The sequence below is a fragment of the Xiphias gladius genome, chromosome 22 (genome assembly GCF_016859285.1).
Source record: "Xiphias gladius isolate SHS-SW01 ecotype Sanya breed wild chromosome 22, ASM1685928v1, whole genome shotgun sequence".
In the NCBI taxonomy this organism is placed as follows: domain Eukaryota; kingdom Metazoa; phylum Chordata; class Actinopteri; order Istiophoriformes; family Xiphiidae; genus Xiphias; species Xiphias gladius.
The window spans coordinates 12660569-12676540 of NC_053421.1; the positions used below are offsets into that span (position 1 = coordinate 12660569).

Below are 15972 nucleotides of genomic sequence, written 5' to 3' on the forward strand. Positions count from 1 at the left end.
CTTAAGTACGATTCTGATGTATTTATACCTTCCTTGAATATTTCCATTTATACATTATACTTCTACTTCACTTCATTTCTGGACGAAATATTGCACTTTTAGCTCCATTAAATTTTTTTGACAGCTAAGACTACTAGTTACTCTGTAGATTAGGATTTTACACACAAAATGTGTTCATCTTGAAAATATTATGTATTTTTATAGAGCAACCACACAACAGTATATAAAGTAGGTTTAATAATTTCCTGTATAATTTTAAATGCTGTTTACACATTAATGCATATTTTATAACAACAATAATATAACATATGCAGTGATATAAAGAACCAACCATCAGGAAAGAACCATGCTGCATAATGAATGGTTTTACTTTTCATACTTCAATAGTACATTTTGATGATAATACTTCTGTACTTTTACTCTAGGTAAGATTCCAAATAGAGGATTTTACTTGTAATGGAGTGTATTTTACATTGTGGTATTTCTATTTTTACTTCAGTTAAGGATTTGAATACTTCTACTTCTTATATTACAGGCACGGCACTGATTTCTAAGGCCATATAACACTTTGTGTATATTGCTATTATAGTATGCCACATGATAAAAATGTCAGTATTTTCTGTTTACCCAGTAAAATAGTAAAATAGTTAATGGCGTTGGTATTATGACATGGGGATCCATTAAAGGTTACATTATTTGTTTATGTTGAGGAAAAGCTAGCATTCTAAGCTGAATTCACAGGAGGTGCCTCAATCTAAATGTCATCCTTGGACCCACTCTGTGCAGAGAGTGCGTAGTATGTTTCCAGGGAGCCACTGGCAGAAATTTGCATTAATTATGACTCACAGCAATAACTGCACAATAATAAATAAATATGTATTTCCATATGTCTCTCAGCCCTGCAAGCCGTGCCATGGTCTCAGGAAAGACCATTAATCTGTTTTTCAGATGGGCTTTCTTGGCACCTCGTGCAACACACAGATACTAATTTAACAGTTCTGAAATATAACATTTGTGTTACTTCACATATCTAAACTTTAAGAGAACAGGAGATGTCTAATCATCTATTTTAATTCCCAAACTGAAAGTTCTCAGAGGGAATGAGGATGCCTGTGGCAGTCTCCTTACAGTACCGTGGCTGCACACACACTTATTCAAACAGGTGCTCATATTTTTCCTAATCTGTTAAATGAGTAATTTTTTAAGAGCCACCACCAAAGCCCCTCATTTTATGCCGGAGAAAAACCGTCCCTGGTCCCATCTTGTCAATTTATGTTGCGACAAGCTTGAAAGACAACAGCACCGGAAGTCGTGTGAAGTCGCTTTGACATGTTTTTGAAAAAAAATATCACGGTATCATAGTTAACTGTGCTGGACATTACGCACTCATATTTCTCTTTTTAAACACAATGCGACCTACTTAACCCAAGCACAAGGCACTCTTCCACTACCTGGAAAAGGAGGAGTACACGCAATCAGAAATTGTGTGAGAATTATCATGATTAAAACTGTCTCCTTCTACAGTGGCGAGTCTGCAAAAACACAGTGGGGGGGGGGGGGACGAGACCATAAAACAACTTGCTCCTAACAGACGTTTGCTCTCTTGTTTGTAGTACTATAAAACCTCATATTTGCGGTTCGTCAACCCGGCTTTTATTTTTGAAGCAATGACCGGAAAAGCTGTTTATTTTCTTTATGACTGGGACAGCGACAGAGGAGGAGGAGGAGGAGGAGGGGGAACGCTGGGAACGCTGGGAGTGACATGCCCGGTCTATCAAACTGTGTGGACTGGTTTGACTTGTCACAGAGCCTTTTGGGCAAACGATGTATCTAAGTCGCAGAAAACAGTAAGCGGTTAGCTAAAAAAAAAAATAAAAAATAAAAATAAAAAAAAAAGAAGAGGGGGAAAGGGAAACCGGGAACACTGACGCGTCGCGACAGAACAGCTACGCAGGATGGGCGAGCGGGCGGACACTGCGTTTAAAACCACCGGATCAAAGTGGCTGCTACCTGTCAGTGAACGCTTGGGCTTCCCTCTCGACCAGGTACGACTGTCCGCCCATGCACCACGGCCCAGCGGGGATGTTTCGGAGGAAGTGAAGAGCATTTTCCCCGAGATACGTTGTCTTGTGATTGGCGCTCAGGGTCGTGAATGAAGGGGTCTGTTTGATTAACGTCGTGTCACTTGTTAGGCAGGCATGCAGTAGTTCCTCAGCCGTCACCGACGCCCGCAATGCAGGTCATAATTGTAATGGCATAGATGAGCGTCTTTCGATGTTTTTATTTATTTATTTATTTATTTATTTATGTGTGTGTGTGTGTGTGTGTGTGTGTGTGTGTGTGTGTGTGTGTGTTTATCATGCTTCTAAGGATGATAAAAACAAGTGGGGAAGACTTATCATAACCTTACCATGCTGTCAGAGGAAGTGCCTATAAAAGTTTCAGGAGCTGTTTTTGCCATTTAACCAAAAACACGTGGTTTGTTGACCATGTTGAGCAGCTCTAAACCCCCATCCTAATCTCTGTCTCTACCCCGCAGGTGAATTTTTTGGCCTGCCAACTGTTTGCCCTGGCTGCTGCCTTCTGGTTTCGTCTCTACCTCAGTCCTAGACATGCCAATCCCCTGGTCAGACATGCTGTGGCCACTCTCCTTGGCATTGCCTTTCTCATCTTCTGCTTCGGATGGTATGGCATGATAGCGTCCCACACAGTACTCTATTTATATTCTCTCATATGAGGTTACACCTGTTCACATTTTCTAGACTGTGCCAAAGCCAGGACCTGATTGCTAAAATGTGTGAAGGGAAGATATGTGACAGTGAACTCTCTGTAGTAGTTTACCACTGAGCAGATCTCAACTATCATTTGTCTACCTTCCTGACAAATAGGCAGGGCTGATGTCCAGTGTCCAGGGTCCAGCGCCACAGGCTAATAACTATAGAAGGACAGTGAGGTTGTGGACAATAAGAATACACTGAAGGGAGATCCGCGGGAGAAATGGTGTCAGATTTGTTCCACAAGTAACAGGTTTCAGGGGAAACATGTCAAGGCTCTACTAGCCTGCACTGTATCATATCATATAGACATACGGCATACTGTCCCACTTCAGTCTCAAATAACGACCACTGCATTATTCAAATAACCGTGATGATTTGTGTGTCCTTTTCTGCAGGTATTCAGCTCACATCCTGACGGTGGTGGTTGGAAGCTACTTGATCATCGTCAAAGCCGACATCAACAGTGTACACAGGTAAGTCTTTTGTCTGCTATACTCCAAAGGGAGATCAACATAATTTTGTGACATTAAATGTATCAAATATTAGGTAGAATTAAATACATTCTTTAATGTTCTCTGCAATCAATCGATGCCCTTTTTGCCACTTCTTGAAAGTGCGAACAATCCATATTATGTAGCCCTACCATTTGTAACTGTTTGGTAGCGTGGTCTGTCATAGACAAAGTCCCATTTTATACCATAATCAATAAGTCGGTACCTGTGTTGTTTCTAGACCAGACTGACCAGTCTGCCTGTCATAATGAAGACAGGTGGGTGACAGACCTGCTACAACAGCAGCATCTCATTCATAGTGGTTCAATTTTACTTACTTCTGACTACAGGTAAAACTTGTCAGACAAGATCAGCCCAGGAACTATTTACGTCATAGGTGTATGTTCAGTGGAGGGGGCAGATGGCTTAGTCTAGATAATGGCAATGATATCGATTATTTGTTTGTTGTGATATGGCAGTTTTTTATATTTAAATTTTTTTTTAAAGTTTTTTTTTGTTGCTTATCCCCTTGAACTTTCCCACCCATTCACTCCCTCCCACACATTCCAACACAGACGTCAGTGCAATGCACTCTGCCTACTTATCCTCCTGTTAAAATGTGACCTGAACTGAAATACTGCTGTTGAAGACATGAAACTAATGCAAAGCACGTCAGGTGAAGAGCAGCCTGACATGCCTGCCGGACCAGTCTGTTACATCAAGACAGTCGGACAGTGTGTGTGCATTTTTAAATGTCTTTTCCTTCTTGTGTCTTTTTCTCTCATGGTTAGTGTATTTGTGTAGCTTTGTGAATGTATGTGAATGTTCTTCATATTTTGGTGTGTGTGTGTGTGTGTGTGTGTGTGTGTGTGTGTGTGTGTGTGTGTGTGTGTGTGTGTGTGTGTGTGTTGTATGTAAACAGCTTGGCTCAACTGTATCATAATAGTGTTTTTCTCTTTATGAACGGAGCAGTATGAATGAGGTCCGGTTAATTTACTCTGGCATTCATTTATAAAGGCATTACCTGCAGGGAAGAATAAACCGTTATTGTTCTGTATATGTGGAAACAAAACACAGTGAAAACTTTGTTCCAGGTTGAACATACATACCACATTACACACACCTTTGTCACAGTAACTCTGAATAAATCAAGACAATCTTAGCACACTGCAGTGCACACCTTCGCAATGAGTAAACATTCTGCTATGTTACAATGTCAGTAGTTCTGACATCGAAGAATTTGTTGTGGTGATCCTGGTGTTAAACATATCTCTGACCCACTATATATATGACCATTTTTTTTGGTGACGTTATTTTATATATTAAATAGCAGTTCAAGATTTCGTTATTTGGTACACAATATGAGATGTATAATAGAATATAAACGTGTGTGAGTTTATTTAAACCTGGCTTTATTTTGAGGATAGATGGGTCAATTATTTGGCATGCAAAGTCTTGGGTGGCGTTGAAACAATTCTTCCTAACGTGATCTCTTTGATTGACATTGGCGTCCTTAAGGGGCTAGTTCTCAAACTCATGGATGCCTTTTTATTGCTCAGTTGATTAATCTATTTTAAGTAAGCATTTTATCTTAGGCAGTCGGTTCATACATTTTTATTCTCTCCGGTAGCAGCTCTGCACATCAGTCAAGATACAGTAAACACACCTTTACGTTTCTTTAAGAGAGATGGCTGGTCTAATTGAACTGCATGTTGAACATACATATGCATATACTTACATATTTTTATGCATATACTTACATATTCATTAACAACTGACCAAGAGGCGAAAGTACTACTAGTTAGTATTTACAGGTATTGTATGCATCACCATAACATCTTAGTCTTCTCTTGTCTGATTTACTTTTGTTCATTCCTCCACACTCAGGTATTCCATGGTAACAGCTATGGGCTATCTGACAGTGTGCCAAGTGAGCCGAGTCTTCATCTTTAACTATGGAATACTGTCCACTGACTTCTCTGGGTAAGGAAAAACTTAATCAATCAGTTGCCTCATTTCTTTTCCTCTCTCTTCCTTCTTGATGACAGCATATTCATCACTTCAGTTTAGAGCAGTTCGTACGTTATCAGTTAACGTTTCCAAACTGTGTACCTGCTTGCACAGTCGCCTTTGCCAAGGCCTTGTGTAAATACAACACCCCTGATTAAAAAGCAGCAGCGTGGATTGTTCGCAGTTGACATTGTCCAGCTAGGCAGAGTTAAGGTACTCACTGTCTCCTGGAAACTATAACATTGTTGTGTTAGTAACAAACCTGCTTCTAAAGGGATGGACATTTTACTTTTTAGTATGCTTCTCTTTATTTGGAGGGTTTCTCTTCAATAAAATATTAAATTTCCTCTTTGGGACTCTATAAGGATCATGAAGAAGGGCTTAAAGAAAAAACTTAGCAAAGTGGGAGGGGATTTACTGTAACAGAAAATGGGCAGTGACTATCAAAAATGACACTATTTTAAAATCAAAACTCTTTCCACAGGTGTTAAATGCAACTGAAATCCACAGCTACTTTCACATTGATGGGATGCAGTTGCTTTGATAAAGAGGGTTGTAATTTTGTTAGCATACTGCTTATCTCATTGTGGAACACATCTCATATAAAGAGCAGGCCCTCCCAGGACTCACAAAAAACAGACTAAACATTGAGCTGCGAATACATGTGCTTTGTCATAACAATGTCTGAGGTGGTACCTGTGGTTTTATTAGAAATGTTCATATCAGATAAAGTGAGTAATGGCGTCTCTGTGTGTGGTTGTGCTTTTAAAGGTGACAGTTGACTTTGCTGGCTCCTGTATTCAGCAACTTCTTTGCCCAGTTTTCATGTGGATGAATTTGCTGGCAGCCTCACTTGCACTCCACATGACTTTGGTGTTGAGCAGCCAGGACTGTGAGTCAGCCTTTGGTAAAGTCATCTATTGAATCAAGATCCAGCTTCTTCAGGCTTTCAGATGCAATAGATAAAAGACTGTGAAGCACAGAGATGGTGTTTGTATATGTAACTACTAACACTAAATCAAATCAAAACAAGATTATTTATATAGCATGTTTAAAACAAGCACAGTTGACTAAAATGACGTACAAATTTTAGTTAAAGGTACAATAATAGCATGGTGAGTAAAATGACATCAGTAGTAAAGGAACAAATTATATAAAAGGCATGAATAACAACTATGGCTGAAAATGATAAGAAAATATCAAAATATGTGCAAAAATGTAAAAGAGAGCAGAATAAAACTTGTAAGATCAAATTATAAAATAAAAGAAATATAAAATACTAACACCACTAAGAGCAACCAAAGGCCATTGAAGACACGTACGACTTGAGTTTTGTCTTAAAAGTATCATTGCAGGGCGAACGTTTGATTGAAAGCGGAAGGCTATTCAAAAGCTTCGGAGCTGCCACCACAAATGCACAATCTCTCTTACCCACTAGCATCTGTCGTGGAACAGTTAAAAAACAATTGTTCTGAGGATCCAAGAGGCCTAGAGTTAGAGTAGGGGCAGAGAAGTTCTGAGATGTATAGGGGTGCCAACCCATGTATGGCTTTAAAAACAAATAAAAGAACCTTGAAATCGATAGTTTTTGACAGGCAGCCAGTGTAGGGTACTAGTACTGGTGTAATGCTGTCTCTTTTTCTGGTACCAGTTAGGAGTCTCGGCGTAGCATTCTGCACCAGCTGCAGGCAAGACAAAGAGGACTGGCCAATACCCAGGTACAGTGAGTTGTAAAATCCAGCCTTGAGGAGATTAATGCGGTGGTAACAGTCTTCAAATTGTTTTGAGAGAGTATGGACTTCAGTTTAGCAATGTTCCTCAGCTGATGATTATCTGTTGTCAGATTTCAGTGCTGAGTCAAAGATGACACCAAGATTCCTGGCATGAGCATTGAGGTTCGATGTCAGAGGCCCTAGGTGGCTAGCTATACTCCCTGTGGCAATTGGGGAAGGGGTCAAAAACAATCAATTCTGTCTTGTTTTCATTCAGCTGAAGACTGTTTTTTGCCCTTCAGCATTTCACAACCTGGAGGCAATTAAGGAGGGATGTAATAGAGATGGAATTCCCCAGATTCAGTGGAAGTGATTGGCAGAGCAGTGAAAGGAGACATTGTGCTTGCAGAAGATACAACTTAAAGGAAGCATATACAAAGCAAATAAAATGTTCCTGAAATGGGACCTTGAGGTACTCCACTGGGGCAGTAGAGGAAGAGAAGCTCCCAATCTTATAACAGAGAAAGATCATTCAGGTAGGAAGCAAACCACTTGAGGGCAGTGCCCTGGTTGCCACTACTTATCCAGGATTTGATGAAATGATCAGGTCAAACAAAGGTTTTGTGCCTGTGGCATAACAACTTCTTTTTATGATGGGGATTGTCTGGTTTTCTGCTTTGGTGGTGCTCTGGTTATCACTATGGTATCTTCCCTGTAGGAAGATGTAAAACACAATTAATCTAGAGCTTGTCTCTAAAGTCTGTGTGCCATTCTTTTATTTATCTATGAGCATTTCCATAAGCTAATCTTCTCTGAATTTGTGCAAGGCAGCAGAACAGAAATTGAACTGGGTCAAAGTATTGAGTACTGTGCCAACACCATGGTCCGCATGGAAAAACAGAGTCTGTAGGCTACAGTGGTGCAGTGTTGCACATACTGGCTGGCACCCTCAAAATGTTTCTCTAAAGCCAACTGCCAACTCTCATTGAGCTAGCACTGCCAGCCGCACGGCCAGCCCCTCTCTGCCTCAGTTTTCCATGCTGTGCACACAATGCAGCCCCCTCACACACTGGTTCCTGTGTGTAAGTGTGTATGAGAGGGGGAGAGAGAGGGAGAAAGAGAGAGATAAATGTGTGCTTGTGTGCCTTTGTGCGCAAACACTCACATTCTTGGGACAGAGAGGTATCTATCTGTGAATGAAACTAGGAAGAGGGGGTGTGAAACTAGTCTGTTCAGACTTACTGTACAGGGTCTTAATGCCCTCCACTGTCACACTATCCATAAATGGCTAACTTACTGAAACAAATGGAACCAAAATTTAAACTATGTGGCTTAAAGGAAACATAACACAAACAAGAGTTATTATACACCTATTGAAAGTTCACTCAGTCTACTGTTTATACTGCCCTCTGTGCAGTTGTCCTGGTTTCAAAAAGAGATGGTGATTAAGTAAAAATTTGGGGTGTTTGAATGAATTGCATTGGAGTAATAAGTGACCTGACATGACACTACTGAAAAAGAATGAGGTTATTCACAATGGAAAATAAATTGTGCGGCCTCAGACAGAGGCTCAGTAGACAGTGGCTTAGGTCGTGCTTTGTTTCAAGTTAGTCGTATGGTAAATGACTAAAAGGTGCTCTTTTTCAGTTTTTCCTGATCAGATAAAAATGCCGCTTGCCAAGCTGTCATGATCTCGACTTTTGAGTTTTAAACATTTAAAAACATGGTTGCTGTACTAGAAACTGTCAGAATTGTCTTCCTACATCAAGCTGGCTTTGTGAGGCTCAAAACACCGGAGTGCTTTTGACTGCTAAAGGATAAGCAGTACTTATTATCTTGTATATCAGATTTTTATATGTCTGATTGACACTGTCAGTTTCTGTGGTACAGTGTTGTGTGAGTTAGAATCATAAAACATTTATGTATTAAAAAAAAAAAAAAAGAATTCATTCTTGGGTACATATATTTATTTTCTCACCTCAAAATCCATTAAGTCAGCTCAGCAGTGGATATCAGCATTTTTCTTCAAACTTTTACAGTTGAATTAAACAAGAAAAACATGTATCTGCCTTTTCTGCTCAGGCCTCTGATGATAGTAACTCAGAAGATCACCACACTGGCTTTCCAGCTCCATGACGGTAAAGTACAGTAGAGGATGCACACAAACACACACATACGCACTCAAATGCAAGCAGATGTTGGCAAGTTTTAATGGTGGATGCAACAAGCTCACACAATTACTTAAAATTTAACCAAAGGCTTTTTCACTGCCAATTTTTTTGAACTGTTGTAATAGGAAAAGCACAGATGTTGCTAATGACATTAGCAATCGCTCCCTTCCATTCCAATGTCCCACTAAGCCATGACTGTGTGACACTAAGTCATTGTGCACAGAATAATTAATGGAATTAAGCCATCATGGATTTTATTACGAACACCTGTGCTTTTCCTACCGTGAAATGACAAAATATCTTCCATGAAAAGGGCCTACTAGAGTGAAATTTAATAATCCTATAATTGAGGAATAGAAATAAGGAAAGATTAAAGATATTGATGACAGATTAGGGAATGATGAAAATTGGCAGAATTAAAGTTTCCAAACAGGCTTATTGATGCCTTCATCCCTTGTTTTTCAGGTATGTGTAAGAAATCTGAACAGCTGACCCCAGAGCAGAAGCTTCTGGCGATAAAGTAAGTTTTTACCATGGTAAAACATATTAAGTACTTTTTATAAGTTGCTGTGTGAGACATCAGGGGATATACGTGTTGCACTGTGCACTGTGCACTGTGCACTGTGCGCATTGAATAATGCTAAAGTGAAGGTCTCTAATGTGATTCCTCTTCTTTTTTCCCTTTTAATGTGGAATGATTGTCTTTAAACCTGACCTGTCTGGTACTTTTAGTTTACACTGTAGGGTTAATATATATCTGGCTCCAGTGTCCCTGTTAAAGTTTGTGTGCACAGAAGGTCTCATCTGAATTAACCTTATTTAAAGAATAAATAACTCTTTCTTTTCCTTTAGCCACGAGGGACAATGACAAGGAGATGCAATCATGGTGAATAGCTTATTCATGTAAAAAGCATGCTGGGGACCTAGAAAAGAGGCATCATTTTGCACGGAAAATACAACATTGTTATGCATGTTAATCAATAAAACCACATTCATCAGTGTGCCATGCATGCCATTTTACAATAAAAGAAAAATCTATCAATTGGTTGTCATAACTCGTAGCCTTGTACTTGTGTGATAACCCTGCAGCTGTAAATTGGGTGATTGTCTCATGTTTGTTACCTTATTTTAAGATTCCTGTGCTCCCTAGGGGGTTGGGTATCAATTGTATTTTATTTATGCTGATGATTCTGGTTGTGCTGTAAACATGATATACAGGCTTTAGTACATGCATAACCAGCAATATAGACAGAAGCTCAGCAGGTCAAAACTATGCTTTCAGAAAACGATATACCTTTTGAAAAGCATATTTCTTCATGATTTCCTGGTTTTTCAGTATTTGGAACTGGTTAAAAGTCGGATCTAGTTCTCAGTACCGAACCCTGATTCCCGTCCAGGCTGCGTAACAGCTTTAATCAGAGGGCCAAAGGAAGCAAATCCAAACCTAATTTATACAGTTTACATCATCTATGTGTGAAATTTTAAAAACGTCAGTCAGAAATGTTTACTGTTTTGTACGCTTTTAATCTGCCAAAAAACAATACAGTCTTACCCCCTTTTAGATTGTTAATGTTTATTTAAAAATAAATGGCATGCTTTCCTCACATTTCCACCTAACTTAAATGAAGATATACAGTACCACTATTGCATTTCACCTGAAGTTATCACTGTTTTCATACTGACAATACAGGGGTTCCCCGTTTTCTGGTTTGTTTTTTGTTTTTTTGTTTTTTTTTGTTTTTTTTCCAGTGATTTCTGCTATTGTTCTTTCTGCAGTGTGAGGCCTTCTCTCATCGAGTACCTGAGTTACAATCTGAACTTCCTGAGTGTCTTGGTGGGACCATGCAGTAACTATAAGGACTATATAGACTTCATAGAGGGCAGACACATCAGCCAGAGGCGCAGGCAGCACTCTGGGACGTGTAACGGACAGAATGGCTATGATAAGACCCCAGACCCGTCACCACTGGTAGGTTCATGGTTGCATTTCTGTTTGCTGCTCCACCTTCTGATGATACTCAATGAGACAGCACAACCTGGGACTATAGTAGGGGTGGGTTTAAATCTGTCTCTCTATTTTCTTTCCTTGCAGTCTTCTCCTAGTTTAATCTTTGTATTCACTGAGACATTTTCAATCATATCAGAAGGCATATCATGACACAGAGCACACCGTCAATGCTTTGTTCTCCTGTATTGTCTGAAAATGTCACCAGCATAATGTTAAATTCTTTACGCTGCCTGAATTATGACATAAACTCCTCAGAAAGCAGTCATTATTCTTGGTCCTTGTTGTTCGTGCTGAATCTTAGAAGAGTAAATGTAAATTGGAAGTAATAGAAATAGACACATCTTGGCTGGTGTGGACTAGCCAGAAACAATGCCTCCTAAACAGTTGGAGTTATTAAATAGCAGACAACAGACTCATTTACACTGGGGCATCCAGTTATATACAGATCCAATAGGAACAGCTTCCGGTTTAAAGAAAGTGTAATCTGCGCCTTGCCAGAGTAAATGGACACAGTGAATGGGTTTAATATTTGGTTTCTGTGTTTCTGTTACACACTTTTCATGTCACAAAGCAAAGAAGGGCACATAAAAAAACTGAAGAAAAAATATTTGCTCTGAAATCCCTATAACATGGATCACGCTAACATAATTAATGACATTATTATTTTTTTCAACTTAGTTACAACCTGCTCTGTTTTCAAAAGTGGCCAAATATAACCATTAACATATTAAATATCTCATATAAAAGAAATGGATATAAATGGTCCCTCATCCACAGAGACTTTTTGAAGTGGCACAAACTGGAATATTGCATTCTCCAGTTTTTACTCCTTTTTTCAGTCTTGGTTCTAAATATGACTAATTTCCTGTATTCTCAACTGGACCTGATTTTGGGGTGACTTCCACTGGTCGTCATGTCCATTCGTAATGTGCATTTCCATCGCTGCTCAGAAGTTATCCATTTTCTCTGCAGACCGCTGTCTGTCAAAAGCTACTGGTCTGCTGTGGCTGTATGCTGTTCTTCCTCATTGTGACTCGGTCCTTGCCGATAACGTACAACGTTGACCCCCACTTTGTCAGCCACACCCCCTTCCTTACCAGGCTCACCTACGCTTTCTTCTCCATACAAGCAGCAAGGCCCAAATTCTACTTTGCCTGGACACTAGGTGAGTACAGCGTCTGTTCGAGTTTGGGTGATGTGGGTGGCCAATCATATTGTCAGTTCCTGAGATGAAGGGGACATGCACTATAATTTTTATTGCCATGTAACTCATGTTTTTCTTTTTCTAGCTGATGCTGTGAACAACGCTGCAGGTTTTGGTTTCTTGGGGATGGATGAAAATGGAAAGCCATCATGGGATCTCATCTGCAACCTCAACATCTTGGGGATTGAGGTACCCTCAGTGATTTTTAAAAAAAAAAAAAAAAAAAAAAATCTGTGCTCTGTTTAGAATTCATGCAAATTAATTTGGGTCAAAGTCAATCATTGACTTAAGGACTGGTGCACACAGCTGCTGTTGTGTGATATTGTTTTTCATTGATAAATAAATGTTTTTTTTTCAGACCGCAACCAGCTTCAAGACATTCATAGACAACTGGAATATTCAAACAGGAGTTTGGCTCAAAACGTAAGTGTTGCAAATATGAACTTCAATACTCATGCATACAGTCAGAAAATATTTACATGGCTTTACATTTGACAAACACTCTTTTGAATGGGTTCGATTCCTCTCATATCCTCAGTGTGTGTTATGACCGAGCCCCAAAGCACCGGTTGGCATTGACCTTTATCCTGTCTGCCCTGTGGCATGGTGTTTACCCAGGGTACTATTTTACCTTCATCACCGCCATCCCCATCACCATGGCAGCACGAGCAGTGAGTACCTTTTCTCCTATAGAAATTCAAATTAATAATCCAGCATTCAATTGAAAATTGATTGAACAGTCTACAAATAGGACACTGTATTTTGCCCATTTGTAATTTTGCAATTTTGATAGCGTTACTAAATTCCCAGCCTCCAAAAACCATGTAAAAGTTCTTAATTTTTTATTGTAACTGCAAACAACCCCTTCTTGATAGTGTTTAAGTGGTTCTAGAAATGTGTATTTGTCAGAAAAGACTCACCTTACGTACCTGTATAGGCTGTTTCTCTCTTTACTATGTGTGAGGTAATGTTGGTTTTGGCCCCTTGATCTGCGTTTTATTGATCACACCTGGCTGACCTGTTGAGGAAAGTAGATACCACATATACCACAGCAAAAAATAACACACAGAAACATTGTAGCATTCAAAGTCTAAATTCATGCAATCTGAGTTCATCTTTCTCTCCCCGTCAGATACGGAAGTCCCTTCGCCACTACTTCCTGGGCTCCAGAGGCTTGAAGCTGGGTTACGACATCTTAACTTGGGCAGCGACCCAGCTGGCCATCTGCTACACTGTCATGCCTTTTCTACTTCTTGCAGTAGAGCCCACTTTGGTTTATTACAGGTATGTCCTACCCAGCTTTAATTATCTTATCCTGTTGAGCCATCTGTGTGCCACCCAAAAGTTGTGACTGTGCAGGATATACGTACTACAAGTAGGCCGACTGCACATGCACCGAGTGCTAATGATGCTTTGCCCTGTTGATGCTCTCATTTCCTGCCCCATTTCCTGCCCCAATCTACTGAATTCCCCACCTGTGGTCTTATTCTCATCAAATTGTTGTACACGCCCATTTCTTTGGCTTTTTCTTGTTGTTCAGCTAAATAGAACACACAAAGGAGCTCTTCTTCTTGCTGTTGAAGTGCTTGTGAAGAATGCGTCTGTGTATGCAGACCCCTGACTGTATGTATAGAAGTGCATTTGCAGCTGTCTGCGTCCACACTGAAGTTTTCAACAAACCTTTACACGAGAGAGGAAAAGCAATGAGCTGTGGTTACCAGAGGGCATCTCTGCTTGGGTTCTCTCTAAACCTCTTAAATTTATATTAAGTCTGTTTCTGAGACAATTTAGCAGAGTGTACATGGTTTATTTCCACAAATTTGCGTTTAGTGTTCAGTCTAAGGAAGTATTTCCGAGGGTCCAGCCCATAAACTGAAATTTTCATACTCTCGTTGTCTATAAAATGGTGAGCCCTTCACAAATTCCCAAGGCCCAAGTGTTTTGTTTTTTCTGACCAAAAGTGTAAAACCTAAGGATGATCAGTTTACTATCATAGAAGACTAAGGAAACAAGAAAATATACACATGTGAGAAGCAGAAAATTTTGGCATTCTTTCTTAAAAAAATTACTCAAATATGAAAAGAAAATCTGAACAGAAAAGTTGCAGATTAAATTTCTGTTGCTCTACTCATCGATTAATTGACAAATGTACTACAAACATAAACCAACATTTCTGCCTATTGTACATTAATGACAAAGTTACAAAAGTTACACCCGGTTTTTCTTCCTTGCTTTCTCAGGTCCATGTATTTCCACGTGCACATCATCAGCATTCTGGCTGTGATCACCCTGCATCGGAAACACAAACCAAGGCACCCTTCTGCTACCACTAAAACGTTTTCCTCCGCCTCCTCCTTCTCGTCTTCGTGCTCAGCCCAGTGCCAGCCTGTTCACTCCAACAACAATGACAAAGTAGACTGAAATACCCTCTTCACGTTCTTTTACCAGGCTCTCTGTCCACAGCAGTCTTTCAAAGACAGGTGAATATCCCTAAAGGGCATTCAGCCAACTTAAAATGGGAAACCAGTGTGTTATTTATTTTTTTGAGACGCAATGCAGGATTTTAACCTATGGCACTGGATGTACATGGGAAGAGCTTTTCTGCCATATCGCAAGATTAAGACAATACATTAAACATAAGCTCAGCAGGCAGACTGGAAAGAGAAACATTAGCTGAGGGAACATCTCTGGTACCACCATCACCACCACAGGGAACCTGGCCTCCCTCCACTGTCCCCATCCACTATCCCCTACATGCTCATCTCAAAACCAGCCTGCCCGCTCCAACAACAATGCAACAGTGTGAAGAGAGAAAGGAGGCTCGCTTTCTTCCCTGTCCTCTGTCTCTGCTGTCCTGCCCAATGGTGGGATGTAAGCCAGCACAGTGGGAGAGCAGCTCATAAACAGGGCACAAATACCAGGACACACACACACACACACACACACACAAACAAAACTCATGCATAAACAGACACTAGGAAACAAATATGCACATACACTCTCTTAGACAAACTCGTACTTAGTCACACTCTGATGGCACACAAAGGCTGCCCTTGTGTGGCCCCAACAAAAGAGCATGCCAAGGGGAGAGAGAGCCCGTGTACCCACTGCACCCACTGTGCCCAGAGGATTTATAAGTGTGTGTGTGTGTGTGTGTGTGTGTGTGTGTGTGTGTGTGTGTGTGTGTGTGTGTGTGTGTGTGTGTGTGTAAGATCGTTTACTCTCTGTTACATGTCAGTGATCCTGTGTGTGTGTGCGTGCGCCCGTGTGCGTGCATGCGTGAGTGCGTGTACCTTATCATGAAAAAACTGGACTGTGTCGGTATTTCTTCCACTGGGTGGGAAGCCACGTGAAATACCAGTTAGACCATGCAGCTCTCAAACTATCCATTGAAACCATAACTATTGAAGGTTTTTTTTACAGCAAGATGACAAGGAGATTTGACTATTCTCTAGATCAAGTAAACATAATCCTGTCCTTTAGCTATAACCCTGTAAACACAAAGGAAAGGCTAACAAAATTAAACAGTCTGCCAACAAGCTTTTGCTCATCGCACACTGAACTTTAATAAATAATGAAACGGTGCAATATGACCACAA

At 40.2% G+C, this 15972-nt stretch overlaps 1 protein-coding gene across 2 annotated transcripts; it reads left to right on the top strand.

The window, feature by feature from the left end:
• Positions 1-1740: 1740 nt before the first annotated feature.
• Positions 1741-15558, top strand: mboat1 (membrane bound O-acyltransferase domain containing 1). Of its 2 annotated transcripts, none has more exons than XM_040118901.1 (13): positions 1741-2045; positions 2540-2685; positions 3173-3250; positions 5156-5251; positions 9073-9128; positions 9627-9681; positions 10938-11130; positions 12142-12334; positions 12459-12562; positions 12732-12796; positions 12912-13044; positions 13506-13657; positions 14614-15558. In XM_040118901.1, exons 1-13 carry the CDS (start codon positions 1956-1958, stop codon positions 14792-14794), a joined length of 1542 nt encoding a protein of 513 aa, XP_039974835.1. In that variant the 5' UTR covers positions 1741-1955; the 3' UTR covers positions 14795-15558. The 2 variants fall into 2 exon arrangements, with proteins under 2 accessions (XP_039974835.1, XP_039974836.1); XM_040118902.1 differs by lacking the exon at positions 1741-2045 and adding an exon at positions 2059-2239.
• The last annotated feature ends 414 nt before the right edge of the window (positions 15559-15972 follow it).

Bases quoted from the DNA above. Each gene is read 5' to 3' on its own strand.
- mboat1 (XM_040118901.1), top strand. From the start codon at position 1,956: ATGGGCGAGCGGGCGGACACTGCGTTTAAAACCACCGGATCAAAGTGG. The intron at 9,129-9,626 runs GTAAAGTACAGT...CTTGTTTTTCAG, and splicing joins GGCTTTCCAGCTCCATGACG to GTATGTGTAAGAAATCTGAA. The intron at 13,658-14,613 runs GTATGTCCTACC...TTGCTTTCTCAG, and splicing joins CCCACTTTGGTTTATTACAG to GTCCATGTATTTCCACGTGC.